The 13,778-nt window shown below is 41.0% G+C and overlaps 1 protein-coding gene across 4 annotated transcripts in view; it reads left to right on the plus strand.

Moving 5' to 3' along the window:
• Nucleotides 1–494: 494 nt before the first annotated feature.
• Nucleotides 495–13,778, plus strand: part of herpud2 (HERPUD family member 2) — a 32,215-nt gene continuing 18,931 nt past the window's right edge. For 2 of the 4 annotated variants that reach the window (XM_035607995.1, XM_035607999.1), the window contains exons 1-2: nucleotides 495–650; nucleotides 3,186–3,571. In XM_035607995.1, the coding sequence (XP_035463888.1) occupies nucleotides 3,425–3,571 (147 nt within the window). In that variant the 5' untranslated portion in view covers nucleotides 495–650; nucleotides 3,186–3,424. Of the gene's footprint in view, nucleotides 656–727; nucleotides 885–3,185; nucleotides 3,572–13,778 lie in introns of those variants that run through there. The other 2 variants (XM_035607997.1, XM_035607998.1) reach the window with 2 other exon arrangements.

Genomic DNA, 13,778 nt, shown 5'->3' on the forward strand with positions numbered 1-13,778 from the left:
TATGTAAAATAATTAATAACAGTTTGCAGTGGATAGAAGAGATAAGGCCTGAAAGAGTTGTTGTTTGTTCAGATTCAGCTCAACTCTTTAATTAATGAATAAGTGCATGTCAGATAAATGTGACATACATGTGACATAAATGTGTATTAAATGTAGATGAAAATGTTGTACAAAACATTTAATTATGAGGTGATGCCAAACATAATTTGGAGAGGAAAATCTTGCGTGATAAGATTTATGAATTAGAACAGGGATGGGTTTTGGAAGGGATCTTAGGGATGAGTGAGAAAACTAGGGAATGCTCTAGGGCACTTTTGAGTATTCTTAAAGATTCAGGGTTAGATCATAAAATATAGTATGTAGTATGTTATTTTTATTGTTTATTTTATTTTTATTTTTCTAATTTACTTTTTATTTTTTTTGAAGAGATGTAACCTGAAGTATATGATGCCTGGGGTTACACATTCCGGTGCAGTAGGTGGCGGTATGCACATTAAAACGTTGGTTTGCGATCCGCCATAGACCAGGGAGAGAGCGATACTGTTGTGAGGGTTGTGGTGACGTATTTCCACTCGCATACCCGACATTACAACAACAAGAGGATCCGAGCTGGGACGGAGAGAGGCGACGGTGCCAAGAAAAGCGAACAGGTGCGGTAAGAGAAGCTCTCCGTGCGATCGCCCGGCTTCAGTTCACACAGTCAGGCCGCTGAAGGCGTTGTCACCACCGACACGGTTTGTTAGCGTGGACGAATTCCTATCAAACCCCAGCGAAACTATGGTTAGCCGACGAGCTAACCCTGCTAACCCCAGGCTCCGTGACATGGGTCCGAGTTGGACGGAGTCACCTGCCTTAGAAAGGCAGTTTCCTCGGTGTATGTGTCGGTATGTAAACATTAGGGCCGTGCTGCTAAACAGACTACTTAAATGCGAGTCCACTGGTTTAGCTTGATTCGCAGTATGTTAGTTGTTTTGGCAGTTGGCCGTAAAAAATATGCAACAGGGCAGAAGTGTGAACTCTACGAACCGAGTTCAACATAACCTGGGTATGTTTTCGTTATCTGGTTTGATTTACCTAACATCATCCCGTCCGTCCTGGATAACCTGTGCTACGATGCTGGGGTGGATTCGGAAAGTTCTTCCTTTTGCCTTCTCGTAACCACTTTACCTTCACATCAATGGAAAACGTCATGAGGTCAAGGAAAGGTGTAAAGAAGGAATGTAGGATTAAGGAAAAGTCAACAGCGGTGCTAAAATAACCTGACTCAATTTACACTATACTATGTAATCATGCGACGGCGGATGTAATTGACGTGCGACTGCTGTGGTGAAACTGCACATTTCCGAAGATGGACAACCACATGCTCATCTTATGCCTCCCATACATTAGACGACTTCGAAAAGACACTGACAAGACTTTTAAAAGACTTCAGTCTGACACCCTCTCACATCTAGAGACAATTTGTCGTTAGTCAGAGTTTTTAGTCACAGTTTGGCCCCCGGAAGCTTTTAGCCACTAGGTGTCCTTGTGTGTGTATGTGTGTGTGTGTGTGTGTGTGTGTGTGTGTGTGTGTAATGGTCTGTACAGAAAATATAAGCTAACAACAAAAAGGGCAGACACTGCAGAATGTGGAGACGACGGGAATACATGCTGCAACATCGCATGGAGATTCTGGTGAGGCCTTGAACGTCGCAGTTTCGAAACTACCTGGTTGCTCTGTCCCCTGCGCTGTCCCCGTTCACGCAACCAGGTAGTTTCGAAAACCGCAGCATTCGAGGCTTCACCGGAGTCTCCCGCGGGTAGATTACATACAGTCAATGCAAAGACGCAACTAGACGCGCATTTCGCGAAATGTGAATTAGACAAATTCGCGGTGCGTCCATGTGCGTCCCTGTGTGTGCAGCCCGGGAGAAAGTGAACTAGGAATTTGGACACTAGCTTTAGTCCCAGTAAGCACAACGACTTTGTGTAGCGTCCCCAGCGGCACTCCCGTCTGCCCTTTTTTCCTTCAACAGTTCATGTTTACGTGTGTGTGTGTGTGTGTGTATTAGAAGAAAAACACTTTTTGGACTGGAGGGCGATTTTAAAGAATCAGAACAACTCTTATCATGGCTGCAGATTAAATACTTCTGGGTCATTTCTCTCATTTAGTAACCTTCCTAAGCAAAATTGACAATTTGACCGCAGTGCTGGGTATCAACTTTCTCAGTCAACCCTTCACTTCCGAAAGCAGAGATGTTCTAAAGTGGGCAGTCACTGTTGAGGTCATTATCTTCTGCACTTTATTATTTGTCACGTTACTCTAAACTCTTGTCCCAGTCAGCATCCTGTAAAATTATGACTCTTTTTCTGTGATCTGATTGGCCAGTAGTTGGACTGGTGACTGGCTTTGATTTCTTAACTCAAACTTAACCTGCTCCAGAGCAGGTTAGCTGTTACCATGGTAATGTCCCCTTAGTAAGAAGAGAACCAGCTTTTTAGGATTGAAAATCCAGAGTTAAACCTGAAGTTACCGCAATAACCGTAAATCCTACTTTGTAGGCCTCCGAACTCAGCCCCGCTGCCCCCACAGTCTTTCTGATGCTTGTATGGTTTAGCCTGATAAATAAGAAGTTCATGATATTATCAGATAACTCATAAAGGGCTTTTGATAACAATGTTTTTTATTCTGGATTGTTTTCATTTTTTTTAACTAATCGATCAGTTGTCAGTGAAAAATTATGATAATGTCTGAGGCCAAGATTATGTCACATTCTATTCTGGTCTAAAACCCAAACATATATTTAGTTTACGACAGTAAGACTGGAGGAAATGGAAAATCATCACAAACTGTTGACACTTTTGAATTGAAATGGTCATGAACAATTAATCAATTGGTTGTTTGCTTTGTCAAACATCCAGAGATTTTGTTAAACAAACAATCCAAAATCCAAGGATGTTCACTTTGCTACCACATAGAAATATATTTTTTAGACAGATAGGTGAATGTAGCTCTAATTTAAAGCAGGTTACAAAGTGCTTTACAACAGAGGAATACATGCATACATTCCTTATATACATGGGAATAAAACAGAACAAAAAAGACAAAACAAAAATAAGAAAGATAACTAAAAGAAAATCATTTGTGTGCGTGTTTTTACACCCTTTCTAGCAAATTCTCATATCCTCATCTTTTTTTTCACCAGAGATCCAAGTGCCGTCAACACAAAAGAGCGGCTTTCGTTATACTGGAAATCACCACAGATCTCAAGATGAGGCAGATGTTGTAGAGGGGGAATTCCACCCCCCAACTACGACACGGACTGTTTTAGGTGTTAAGGTCCAGAATGGAGAACATTTGAGGGACGTTTTCCCCTCAGGCGAGTCCTGAGTCGTGACACTCTCCTGAACTCAGGTTCTTCAGAGCCTGCTAGTAATATGAGCCATGGACCCTGGGGCTGTTGATAGTCCTGTAACCCTAGTCCTTAAGGCCCCCAACCAGAAGTATGAAGACCAGACCATTAACTGCTTCCTCAACTGGACCGTGGAGAGGCTGAAGAGTCACATCTCTAACGTGTACCCCAGCAAGCCTGTAAGTCGAGCTCTTATGTGTGATTGGTGTACTCTGTTGCCTGTGTTCTGGCTCTACTTTTGGCCCTTTTCCGCTGGCACTTTTTTATTTTCATATTTTTTATTTTATTTTATTTGAATGCTTTTCAATATACAAAAAAACAATAACAGCATTGTAGCAATTACAATAATAATAATAGTGACAGCAAAAGTGATGACCACGACCACAATGTATACAACAGAAAAAGAGATAAAAATAAATGAATAAAACAAAAAAGTTTTAAATAAATATACAGTATATATATATATATATATACACACGCAAAAGTAAATAAATACGTGAAATAGAATTAAAAGTGGAAATCACAAAAGGCTACCGGTTATATTGATCTTAAGAGCAACACACAAGAAAATTGACAAGGCAAGTCATAGGCTTGTGTCTTTTGTGACTTTTTAGTCTCCTCCAGCTTCATCAAAAAATGGGTTCCAGATGGCTGAGAATTTTTAAACTGAGTTGGTCTTCAGGAACCTGAGTCTTTCCAACTCTATGACGGAAAGTAAGGGAGTTAGGGCGATTTCCATTCCTTCAATGTCTTTTAGCAACTGTCATCCCCAACATCAGAGATTGTTGCATGGTTTTGGGAAGGTGCAGAGTGGACTGAGAGCAACCGAAAATGGCAAGGGCGGCTTCCAATTGGATAGGTTTTTTATAGGCCTTTGAATACCAGTCAAATATCCTCGTCCACAACCTGAGTGAAGCTCAGAACCAGAAAGTGTGAGATAATGGGCCCTCAGTCACTTTGCACCTGTCACACACTGGTAAGACAGACAGATAGATCTTGCGCAGGCGTGACTTAGAGTAGTGAAGCCGGTGGACAACTTTGAACTGAATCAACTGATGTCCACTGTTAACAGAATAGGACTGTATGTTAAACAAACTTTTATCCCATTCAGAAAGTCCATTACCCTCTTTCCAAGAGTCCAAAATGTTGATAGTAGAGGCTTTATTACAGCTATCAAACAGACCCACAAATCTGGAGAACATGGCCAACCTTCCATGCACATAAAAGTCCTCAATAGAAATTAAACCCTTCTCCTTCCAGGCATGGAAAGCTTTATCTGTCAAGGCACGCAAAAATTAGTGATTGAAACAGATTGGGGTTTATGCTGAATTATCTGGTAAACTCACGTAAACTCAACCCACCCAGTGCACCAAGTTGCCAAAAATATTAGAACCCTTATATTTGCAGCCCAGTAGTAATGTCTGAAAGCAGGTAGAACCAGTCCGCCTTCGGACTTAGGTTTCTGCAAATGGGTTTTTGAGATCCTGTGAGTTTTGTAGTTCCAGACATAGACAGAATTATGGAGTAATTCTTTAAAAAAGGCTGCTGTGAGGAAAATGGGGAGATCTTGGCAGAGATAAAAAAAAAAAACCTAGGGAGGGAAACTATTTTAATTGAATTTATACAGCCAACCATAGACAAGGGTAAAATCTTCCAGCATTCTTAGTTTTGTATAAGTCTTGTCCCGAAGAAAATGATTCGATGAACCGGCTTTCTCTTGCCTGCGCGTACTCCGCTCGTTCACTACACAGTGGGGGTGCGTGACCAGTCTCCTACACGGCAAACAACGGGAGCAGAGACTACAGAGCTACAGCTACAAAGCTAAAGCTACAAAGCTAAAGCTACAGCTAGCAGACGAGTTGCTACACTAAACTAAAGAAGAAAATAGTTGCAGAACCCAAGAGAAAGTGCCTACAACAGCTTCCGATCACAAAAGAATGACAGCAGTAGAGACGGCTACAGACACAAAGAGGTTGGATACTACAAGGAGTAAACATCGGTGTGGCTCTTCAACGCTGGCGTCAACTCCGGGAGGAGAAAAGGTTGAAAGGTAATTATCTGCTTCGTTTGGGTGGAAGTGGTTCATTTTCTTGAACTGTGTAACCAACGTAACTGTTAGATAGCTTGTGGGTGTTTTATTCAGCGCCAAGTTAGCTTCGCTGGAGGACACTAGGTAAGTTAGCTAATGCTAAATTAGCTTGTGTGTATCTACAGCTATCACAGCTGCCTGTGTGTTCGCCGGGTGTCTTCACTGTAGTTGTGAGTAAATGTGGTTTGATTGTTTATCTATATTAACCTTGAACAGAATGTAGCGTTACGTGTGTGTGTGGAGCAGGCGTGGTGAGAATGTCCCGTGTGCGTGTCAAGAGGCTTGTAGTAGCAGTCGATGTGCACGTTGCTGTCTGTGTGCAATAATAAATGCCGCAACGCCTCAAGTTCCATCAAGAAGTCTCTGTGTGTTTTTCATCACGCTGCCAGGCATGAGGGACAGGTCCCGGAGTGATGCAGAGCTTCGGCCCTAGGGAAACCGTCTCCCTGCTCCCGACTACGTGCCGGACAACAGACAGAAAATGAAAAGTACTGTTCAATGTAAGGTAATATGAACATTTCACTAAGTTGACCTCCTTTCTCTAATACCAGGTACGGCAAGTACATGAAGAAGTCCAGGACCTGGAGGTTTTACACACTGAAGGTTGTCATCTACGGACCAGAGCAACGACACCAGACGATCCCTGTGAACAGCTTGAGAAGCAATTCAGCAGAGGACCAGGTGAGTCGGCTTATGATACTGTAGGTTGAGCATGAAGTGGCAACATACTTGTGTACAAAAGCTACTTAAAAAAAACATATGGCAATGTTGTAAAAAATTCCAACGTGTAAACATTTATGCCAGGTGGGTTGTCATTTTTTTTGTACAGATTCTGAAACTCAGAAGTACTTGTTATGATATATAACAATATTTGAAGATCAATAAACAAAGTCACCAAAATAATTATACTTGGCTCCCACAAATGGTGACAGAAAACTGTGTGTGGCTGTAGATAATGCTGCTGTAGTGTTGTCAGTCTTTTCAGTAATGTTGATTTATTCTTGTGATATATTTTCTACAGGACCACTGCCTTAAGAGTCGACAACAGCACATCCTGACCCGTCAGCTGACAGACCTGCTTTGACACTAAATAGCTAGGAAACCCTGTGCAGACAGTTTCTTTTGCGTACATATGTTGTCTATGCTAAAATTATAATATATATATATATATATATATTTGTTATATTGTATGATGTTCCAAAAAAATAAAGGGGTGTCTTGACACATTGGGTTCTCATTATTTGTGCAGCTTGTAAAGAGGTAAATGTAATGGTTGGATTGTTTGTGCTGTGAGCGTATGGAAAAGGCCTTGAACATTTTAAAGATTTTTATTCCAACAATTTAGAGCAGGTTATGCTGAACATAAATAAATAAATAAACATTGGTATTGCATAACATACTGTATGTGCAAAATGTAAACCTCCATATGTGGCAGCCTGGACACAGGAGTCCTAAAGTTGCCCACATTACATTTTTTCCACGTCTGTAGGCAGTTCTGGCAGACACAAGTAGGTTGACCTGCAACGGGACGGCCCGGTGGAGGAGCATCTGCTGATGTGAGGTGTAGTAAGTGACATAGCAGTCACTGCTCCAAGCTCAGTCCTCGAATTCTGGCACGTACAATAACACATGATTAGATTAGATAGATGATAAATGATTAGATATATGATAAGATACATTTAACAGAGTCTCGAGTAAACTCATAGTCTGAGCTAATAATACTCATCGAGGAAGCTTTGACATGCTAAACAACATGTTATGAGTCCTGTACAAAATTCACCATTATTGTGTCAAACATAGTAACACAAAAACAAGGGCAGAAAGCTACAAAGGTGCTGCAGCTGTTTCATCGTCACACAATATGGCTGAAATGTGCTGAAATTTAAAAATATAAACTCAAAACAAACGTTGGCTGTGTAGTATTACTAACCTTGTTTATGTTTTGCTAGCTAGCCAGCAACAAGTTACTTTATCAGAACTCTATTTGCAATGATATTTCCCAACACTGTGTAGCAGAAAGGAAGTTATGCAGGAAGTACCTTCTACCTGGACAGGAAATGAAGGGTAGGAAGGAGGGGGAAGGGAGATGATAAATCAGGCACACCTGTGAGCGAAAAAGGCGTGAAAATCTATATATAAAAGTCAAAGAAACCATGGCGGAGGACAGACTGGAAGAGGAGTGAGAGTACAGAAAAGAGAAATTAGCAGTTTAAAGCTTTGAAACAAACAAAGTTAAGAAAACAGACGAATCATAGTTAACCGAACTTGGACAGCCATCTAACACCCAGCCATAAAGGGACATTGCTGAACTTAAAAGTGGGTTGTTAAGATGGACCCTTGCAACTTCTGTGGACCTGCTGGAACTGCCCTGGGACCCCTGACTGTGGTGGAAGAAAAGAAAGCGAAGCTAAGTCGAGTCTCCAACCTTTGATCTCTCCTCGCTGCCTCTATATACCTGCCTCCTATCATCCATGTTCATCTCCTTCCTTGGACCCCCCCCCCCCCCCCCCCCCCAAAAAAAAAAATTACACATTCATCCTCTTCACACACAACTTCGTAATTTCATGAACTGAACTGGACTGGACGCACAATCTCACACATACAGCGACCTCATGCTCCGTATGAACGGAAAGACTGATTCTATTTGAGGTCCTTATTTACCTTTGTTTGTTATTTGTTTAAGTTAAGAGACATTGATTTGATTTGTGCTCTGAATTTCATTTGTATTATCATTGTTGTTGGAAATCTTAGTGATTGACCTGTTTCATTATAGTGTTATCTAGTTGAATATACTCTATTTGGTGAACCTTCTTTGATGTGTTGAATGAGGTTTTGTACCTTTTGTAGCCAGGGGTAGTATGCTGGGCTTAGACAAAATTATTTAGGTAATATATTTAAAATAGTGACAGGAAAATAACATCTGATATCTCCTTTCTGGCGCCCAACGAGCAATTTGGTCATTTATAGTTTACCTACGCTACAACTGACATGTTAGCTTGACAAATGTGCCTACCAACAACAGCCATGTTCATTGTTTCCGTTTATATTATGATAATGTCAGGTGTTTTCTTACTTGTGAATGAGCCACGAACAGTCAGTTAGCGATGTTGTGCTTCACTCGTATCTTCCTCCTCCGATGCAGTCAGGCAGCAGTGCGCGTTCATGTGTTGTGGGGGGAGAGGCTTTGGACAGAGGTCTGAAGGAAGCAGGGACATTTCGGGCAAAGCGAGTGGGCTATTGCAGGTGATTTTCTATACTATCTTTCTATCATCATTTTGAAGTGCAATAAGTTTGTAACTGGCTGGATCTGCGGCGTCCTTGACTTGAACGATTTCTTTGAAATATAGAGTTCCATTTCAGGGTCAGTCAACTGGCTGCCCGACTTCGATTTGATACAATGGATAGACCTTGAGGCCTGGGCACCTCTGAGGTGGCATGCCATGAGCCCCGCAGGCTTATCTCCCATTTCAAAATGCTTTTGTCTTAACTTTAAGAGCAAATTGTTTATTTGGCCAGAATAACATTAAATTTCATACTTGAGCTTCATGAGTATAGCTACGCCACAGGCGTTTGAAGTGAATGATGACTCATAAACCTGCGATATCCAACAGCACTTAAGTCTGCGTTGTTCAGTTGCTTTATTGTGGGTTTCCTGCAAGAGGATCACATCTTCATTGATAGATTTATGGCAAAGAGAATACTTTTTCTCTTTTAACAACGTGAACAAGACCTTTGACATGAAACTATTGTAACATCTTTGCCCCCTAGGCTCACTCTAGCTCACATAACACCGACTTAGAACTTAGAGCTGTAACAGGCTGTGGGTAACAGCCATATATAAAACGATTCCCGCGGTCAAGTCCCAGTGGAAAATAAAACAGTGTTGAGCTGCATTTAGCAGACAGTAGGGCTGAACAATTAATCTGCTGCGATTTATTAGACTATTACTTCTACTGTCATGCGTTCCAATCAGAAATGCAGTGCTGCGCACGTACTCATTCTCACCAATCAGAAGTTTACCAGGGTGACTGCGTATCCACCCACCAACAACACGAGTGAAACCAAAGAATATTGGACAATTTAATTCAGTGATACAGGAGATTTCGCGTTTGAGCCGACAGATGTGCAAAAGAAGGTATTGTGCAAAGCTTTCAGTCGCTACATCCCGAGGCATCACCACCAACCTGTATCAGCGCTTGACACAGTGCCACAGGGAGCTACACCACGACCGTTCCCTCGTTAAAGAGACAGACTGCTAACACCGTCACTGTGTTCATTCACAGCTCTCTCCCCTTCTTCTCTTCAACACATCCCGCTCTCTTTCAGTGTGTGCTTGTGTTTGTGTGTGTGTGCGTGCGCGCAATTATAATGGCTAATCAAATTGCAATCACAATATCTTTCAGAAAAATCACAATTCCATATTTCCCCAAATTGATCAGCCCCAGCAGACAGTTCCCTTACCCTGTCCTGTCATGAACGCAGGCACAGTTATAAACAAACTGAAAAGTTTCAATACAATAATCTACTCCCCTGTGTTCGCGTTGTTCTTTTCCAAGAATACTGACACCTCTTTCGGGTCATTGAACACAGTTGGCGCATTGCCATCCTGGCGGGTATCGTAAAGAATGCTTGATTTCTCTGTCACGTACAGCCTGCTGTACAACCGAAACGCTCGCCATTGAGCCATCACCTCGCTGGTTTAATCTGGAAAGATCAGGACCCTGCTTCTTGTATTCAATTGGCTGCTGTCTGCTGCAGCTTAGGATCAGCTCTTTTACCTGGAAATGATGAATGTGCGCCAGTCCGCTGGCTTGGGCTGGAGAGAGCGGTGCGTATGGTCGACCGTCACTGGGTGCGGGAAATGATCTGGGAAATATATGTATAAGCTTTACGATTTCACCTATATTTCCAAATATATTTATTTTCACTTAAGTCACTGTTTAAGACCGAACTGCTTTTAATATTGTAAAAAAAAATGTTGTTTGGCCAATAGACAAGCTGATGACCATGTCACATGTATGTTTTACTGTATGTGTTATCACCAATAAAATATTGAATTTTAACTAACAAAACCTCATGAAAGATTAAATTTCTGTTATTCCATTATGAACCCCGATCATTTTTGATGTACGTTATGGCATGAGATTCATTTGCATTTTGTTAGTTAAATTAGTTTTTAATGGTGATAAATAATTGGTACATTGGTTGTGTTTACAGTTAATTTGATATCACAACATCCTCAGACTTCCTTATCCAAATTAATTGAAGGCTGCATGGTGACTCTTATGAAAGAGTTGCACGTTTAGAACTTTTTCACAACACTCATGAACCATGATCATTTAAATGAATGAGATGAACGGAAAATTTAAATAAATCAATGTGATGTGAACAGATAACATCAGTGCCAAGTATGAGACACTGCTGACACCGTGTTTCCACTGGTAACATTTAACCATGGCGGCCGGCCATGGCAAAAAAAATTAAATCCAACCAATCAGTCATCTCATCCAATGCTTTGGTGACTCCAGTCTCTGCACCCGTGCATGTCTGTGTCTTTGTCTATGTCTTCCCATTCATTGACTAGACTGTGGCAGTTCCGTCATAGTAGTGATGGCGAAGTGAAGCTTTGTGAACCAACGAAGCTTTCAACACAAGTGTATCAAGAAAAGGTTCATTACTCAAAGCTTTGAAAATCAGCGTTCGATGAGGACCTCTGCTGGTGAATGTCATGGAAAGCGCTTTGTCGCAAAACTGTTTCACCACCGACCAACACATGAATCTTGAAGCAGAAATTAGTGGATGGATAGATGAAGGAATGGCTAGATATCTTCGTTACATGAGGCTTTGATGATAGTGGCACACTACAGAGGACAAGGAAATGAAAGGGGTATAATGTCGGCTACAAATCCAATTTATTCTAAAAGTGTGCATTAAGTTCCAAAGGGAGCCCCCCAACATTTTAATGATGTACAGTAACAGCAAACAGCAGTGGAGCTGTTAATGATGTCTAAGCTCTGGTGATCTACAAATGTATGAGGGGCCAGATCTTCAACCCATTATTCAATTTATCTAAATCACTGGGAAATAAATGAATGAATGGATAAAAAATATTAATAAATAACATTTAAAAAATCTGTTTCATTGCATACTCCAAGCTACTAAAAACATTAGGGATAACATTTTACATCATGGATTCTGTCAATATTCCTGTTTGTAAACAAATAAGACTCATTAATGGAGAAAGAAAATAAATGCGCACACATAATTAAACTTAATCTGTCGGCCTACAGACCAGCAGTGTACTGTCATAACTCTGACAATATGAATAAAACACACAATTTAACGCAACGCAATAGACCTAAACGATCCCATGAGGGCGCGCCTTGTGTCGCTCATTTTTAAACCTTTGAATCAGATCTCAAAGCAGTCACGTGGGTGTGTGTGAAACGAAGCTTCGGACGTCACTGGTCACGTGATTTTGATCAAGCTCCGATACAAAGCTTCACTGCAAATTGTTTAATTTTTTTAACACGCCTTGGAGCTTCGGTGTCACGGGTAACATCACTACGTCATAGTCTTTTTTGTTCCGCCATAGACTTATAACAAATCGAAAAATATTTTTACACTTCTCAGAGCAACATAAAAGATCTATTAAGGTGCGTTCAGAGCACTACTCCTCACGTTGTACGTGCGCTCACGTACACGCGCGAGCAGACTGAGGGAGAGGCGGAGAGCCCCGCTGTGTTCTCATTAACGTTACTGGCCGTTCTCAACATTATGTTTGGAGCGGGCTGTTGGCTTGGGCTGCGATGTTGCTGGTTGCACTTTTCTTTTTTTAACTGTAAAAAGTGACCTCCAGTTAGGGGTGGGCGATCTGACGTCTGATATTGAAATCGATCTTAATTTGGGTATGATCTGATTTTCAGAGGAATCAATCAGATAGCGGGGGAAGTTTCTGCAACACTATGGCGAACGCGGATACCGTTATGACTAATAGAAGACAGTGTTACAGAAAACTGCACGTGCATTCATTACAACCAAAATATATATATATAAATTTTTTTTAATGGAGAGAGTACCAGCGTTCTGAGGAGAGATCAAATCTGTGCGTCTCTGTCGGAGCATGTCCGGCGCAGTGGGCGTGGCCAGCTCTCACTGCTCGTCGATCAGCAGCAGAGACGCTCAGACCTGCTCCGATGATGAAGTGAACCAGTCGAAAGTCTGGTTGCCACAAGTGCAACAAATGTTTGGCAACTATCGAAACATTTAGTGAAAGTAAAAGTGAAAGTACACTCTACTTCTGCTGGTCCAAGTCCCAAGGATTGGATCTGTTATTTTTTAAACACATTTTATGTTTATTTGTCTTTTTCTGACGTATATTAATGGTGATGATCATCATTCATAACCATAATATGTGTTTATGATTAAATTCTTTACTTCAGTAAAAAATATGTTTACAAGAGCATGAAGTTGGTAAAGATCTAGTCTCCTAAATTTACAACATTTTCTGAAGAGGGTCTGATGTCCACCCACGTGGTCTCTAAAGATTCTATGGGAAACACTGCATGCATTACGGAATTGAGTTGGATAAAAGCACTAGGCTATAATAGTAGTGGTAGTAGTTAAATTTCCTTACTTAGGTATTATCTAAGGAAAAGAAAAACAAACGCCCCCTGGCACACCAGTGTCTCAGACAGAGGCTGAAAAGAGGAGCTGCAGGAGTGAACAGTATGAGGAAACTGATGTTTACTAAACATTAGAGCATTAAAAACTTCTCAAATAATAACCCAAATTATAATTAGGAACCTGACCATGAGCATAATATGCCTTCTTTAAACATTTAGACCTTTTTTCAAAATGAAAAAAATAAATCATTCAGCTGCAGTTAAAGTTGAGGCCTATAGTTTCTGATGTTAATGGTCACCAGATTGAGAGAGTATCTTTGTTTACTTTGTCATGATAAAAAAGCAGGCCAAAGAACTTTTATAGTTTCAACGTTAAACCTAACGCCTAATGTACGAGGGGCCGTTAGGGACATTATCCAGAATTACCTCTCACACACACAACTGAAACGCTCTCACACACACAACTGAAAGGCTTTCACACACACACAACTGAAATTACCTCACACACACAACTAAAATCCTTTCACACACACAACTGAAATTACCTCTCACACACAACTGAAACTACTGATGGAAATTCAGCTTGAAGGTCCTGGCATGTGCAAGACTTTTATTTTGGGATTTTTCATCTGTATTTAACACTATCCAGCCACATGTTTTAGCAATGAAATT

This window comes from Scophthalmus maximus, chromosome 20 (genome assembly GCF_022379125.1).
Source record: "Scophthalmus maximus strain ysfricsl-2021 chromosome 20, ASM2237912v1, whole genome shotgun sequence".
NCBI classification, from domain to species: Eukaryota; Metazoa; Chordata; class Actinopteri; order Pleuronectiformes; family Scophthalmidae; genus Scophthalmus; species Scophthalmus maximus.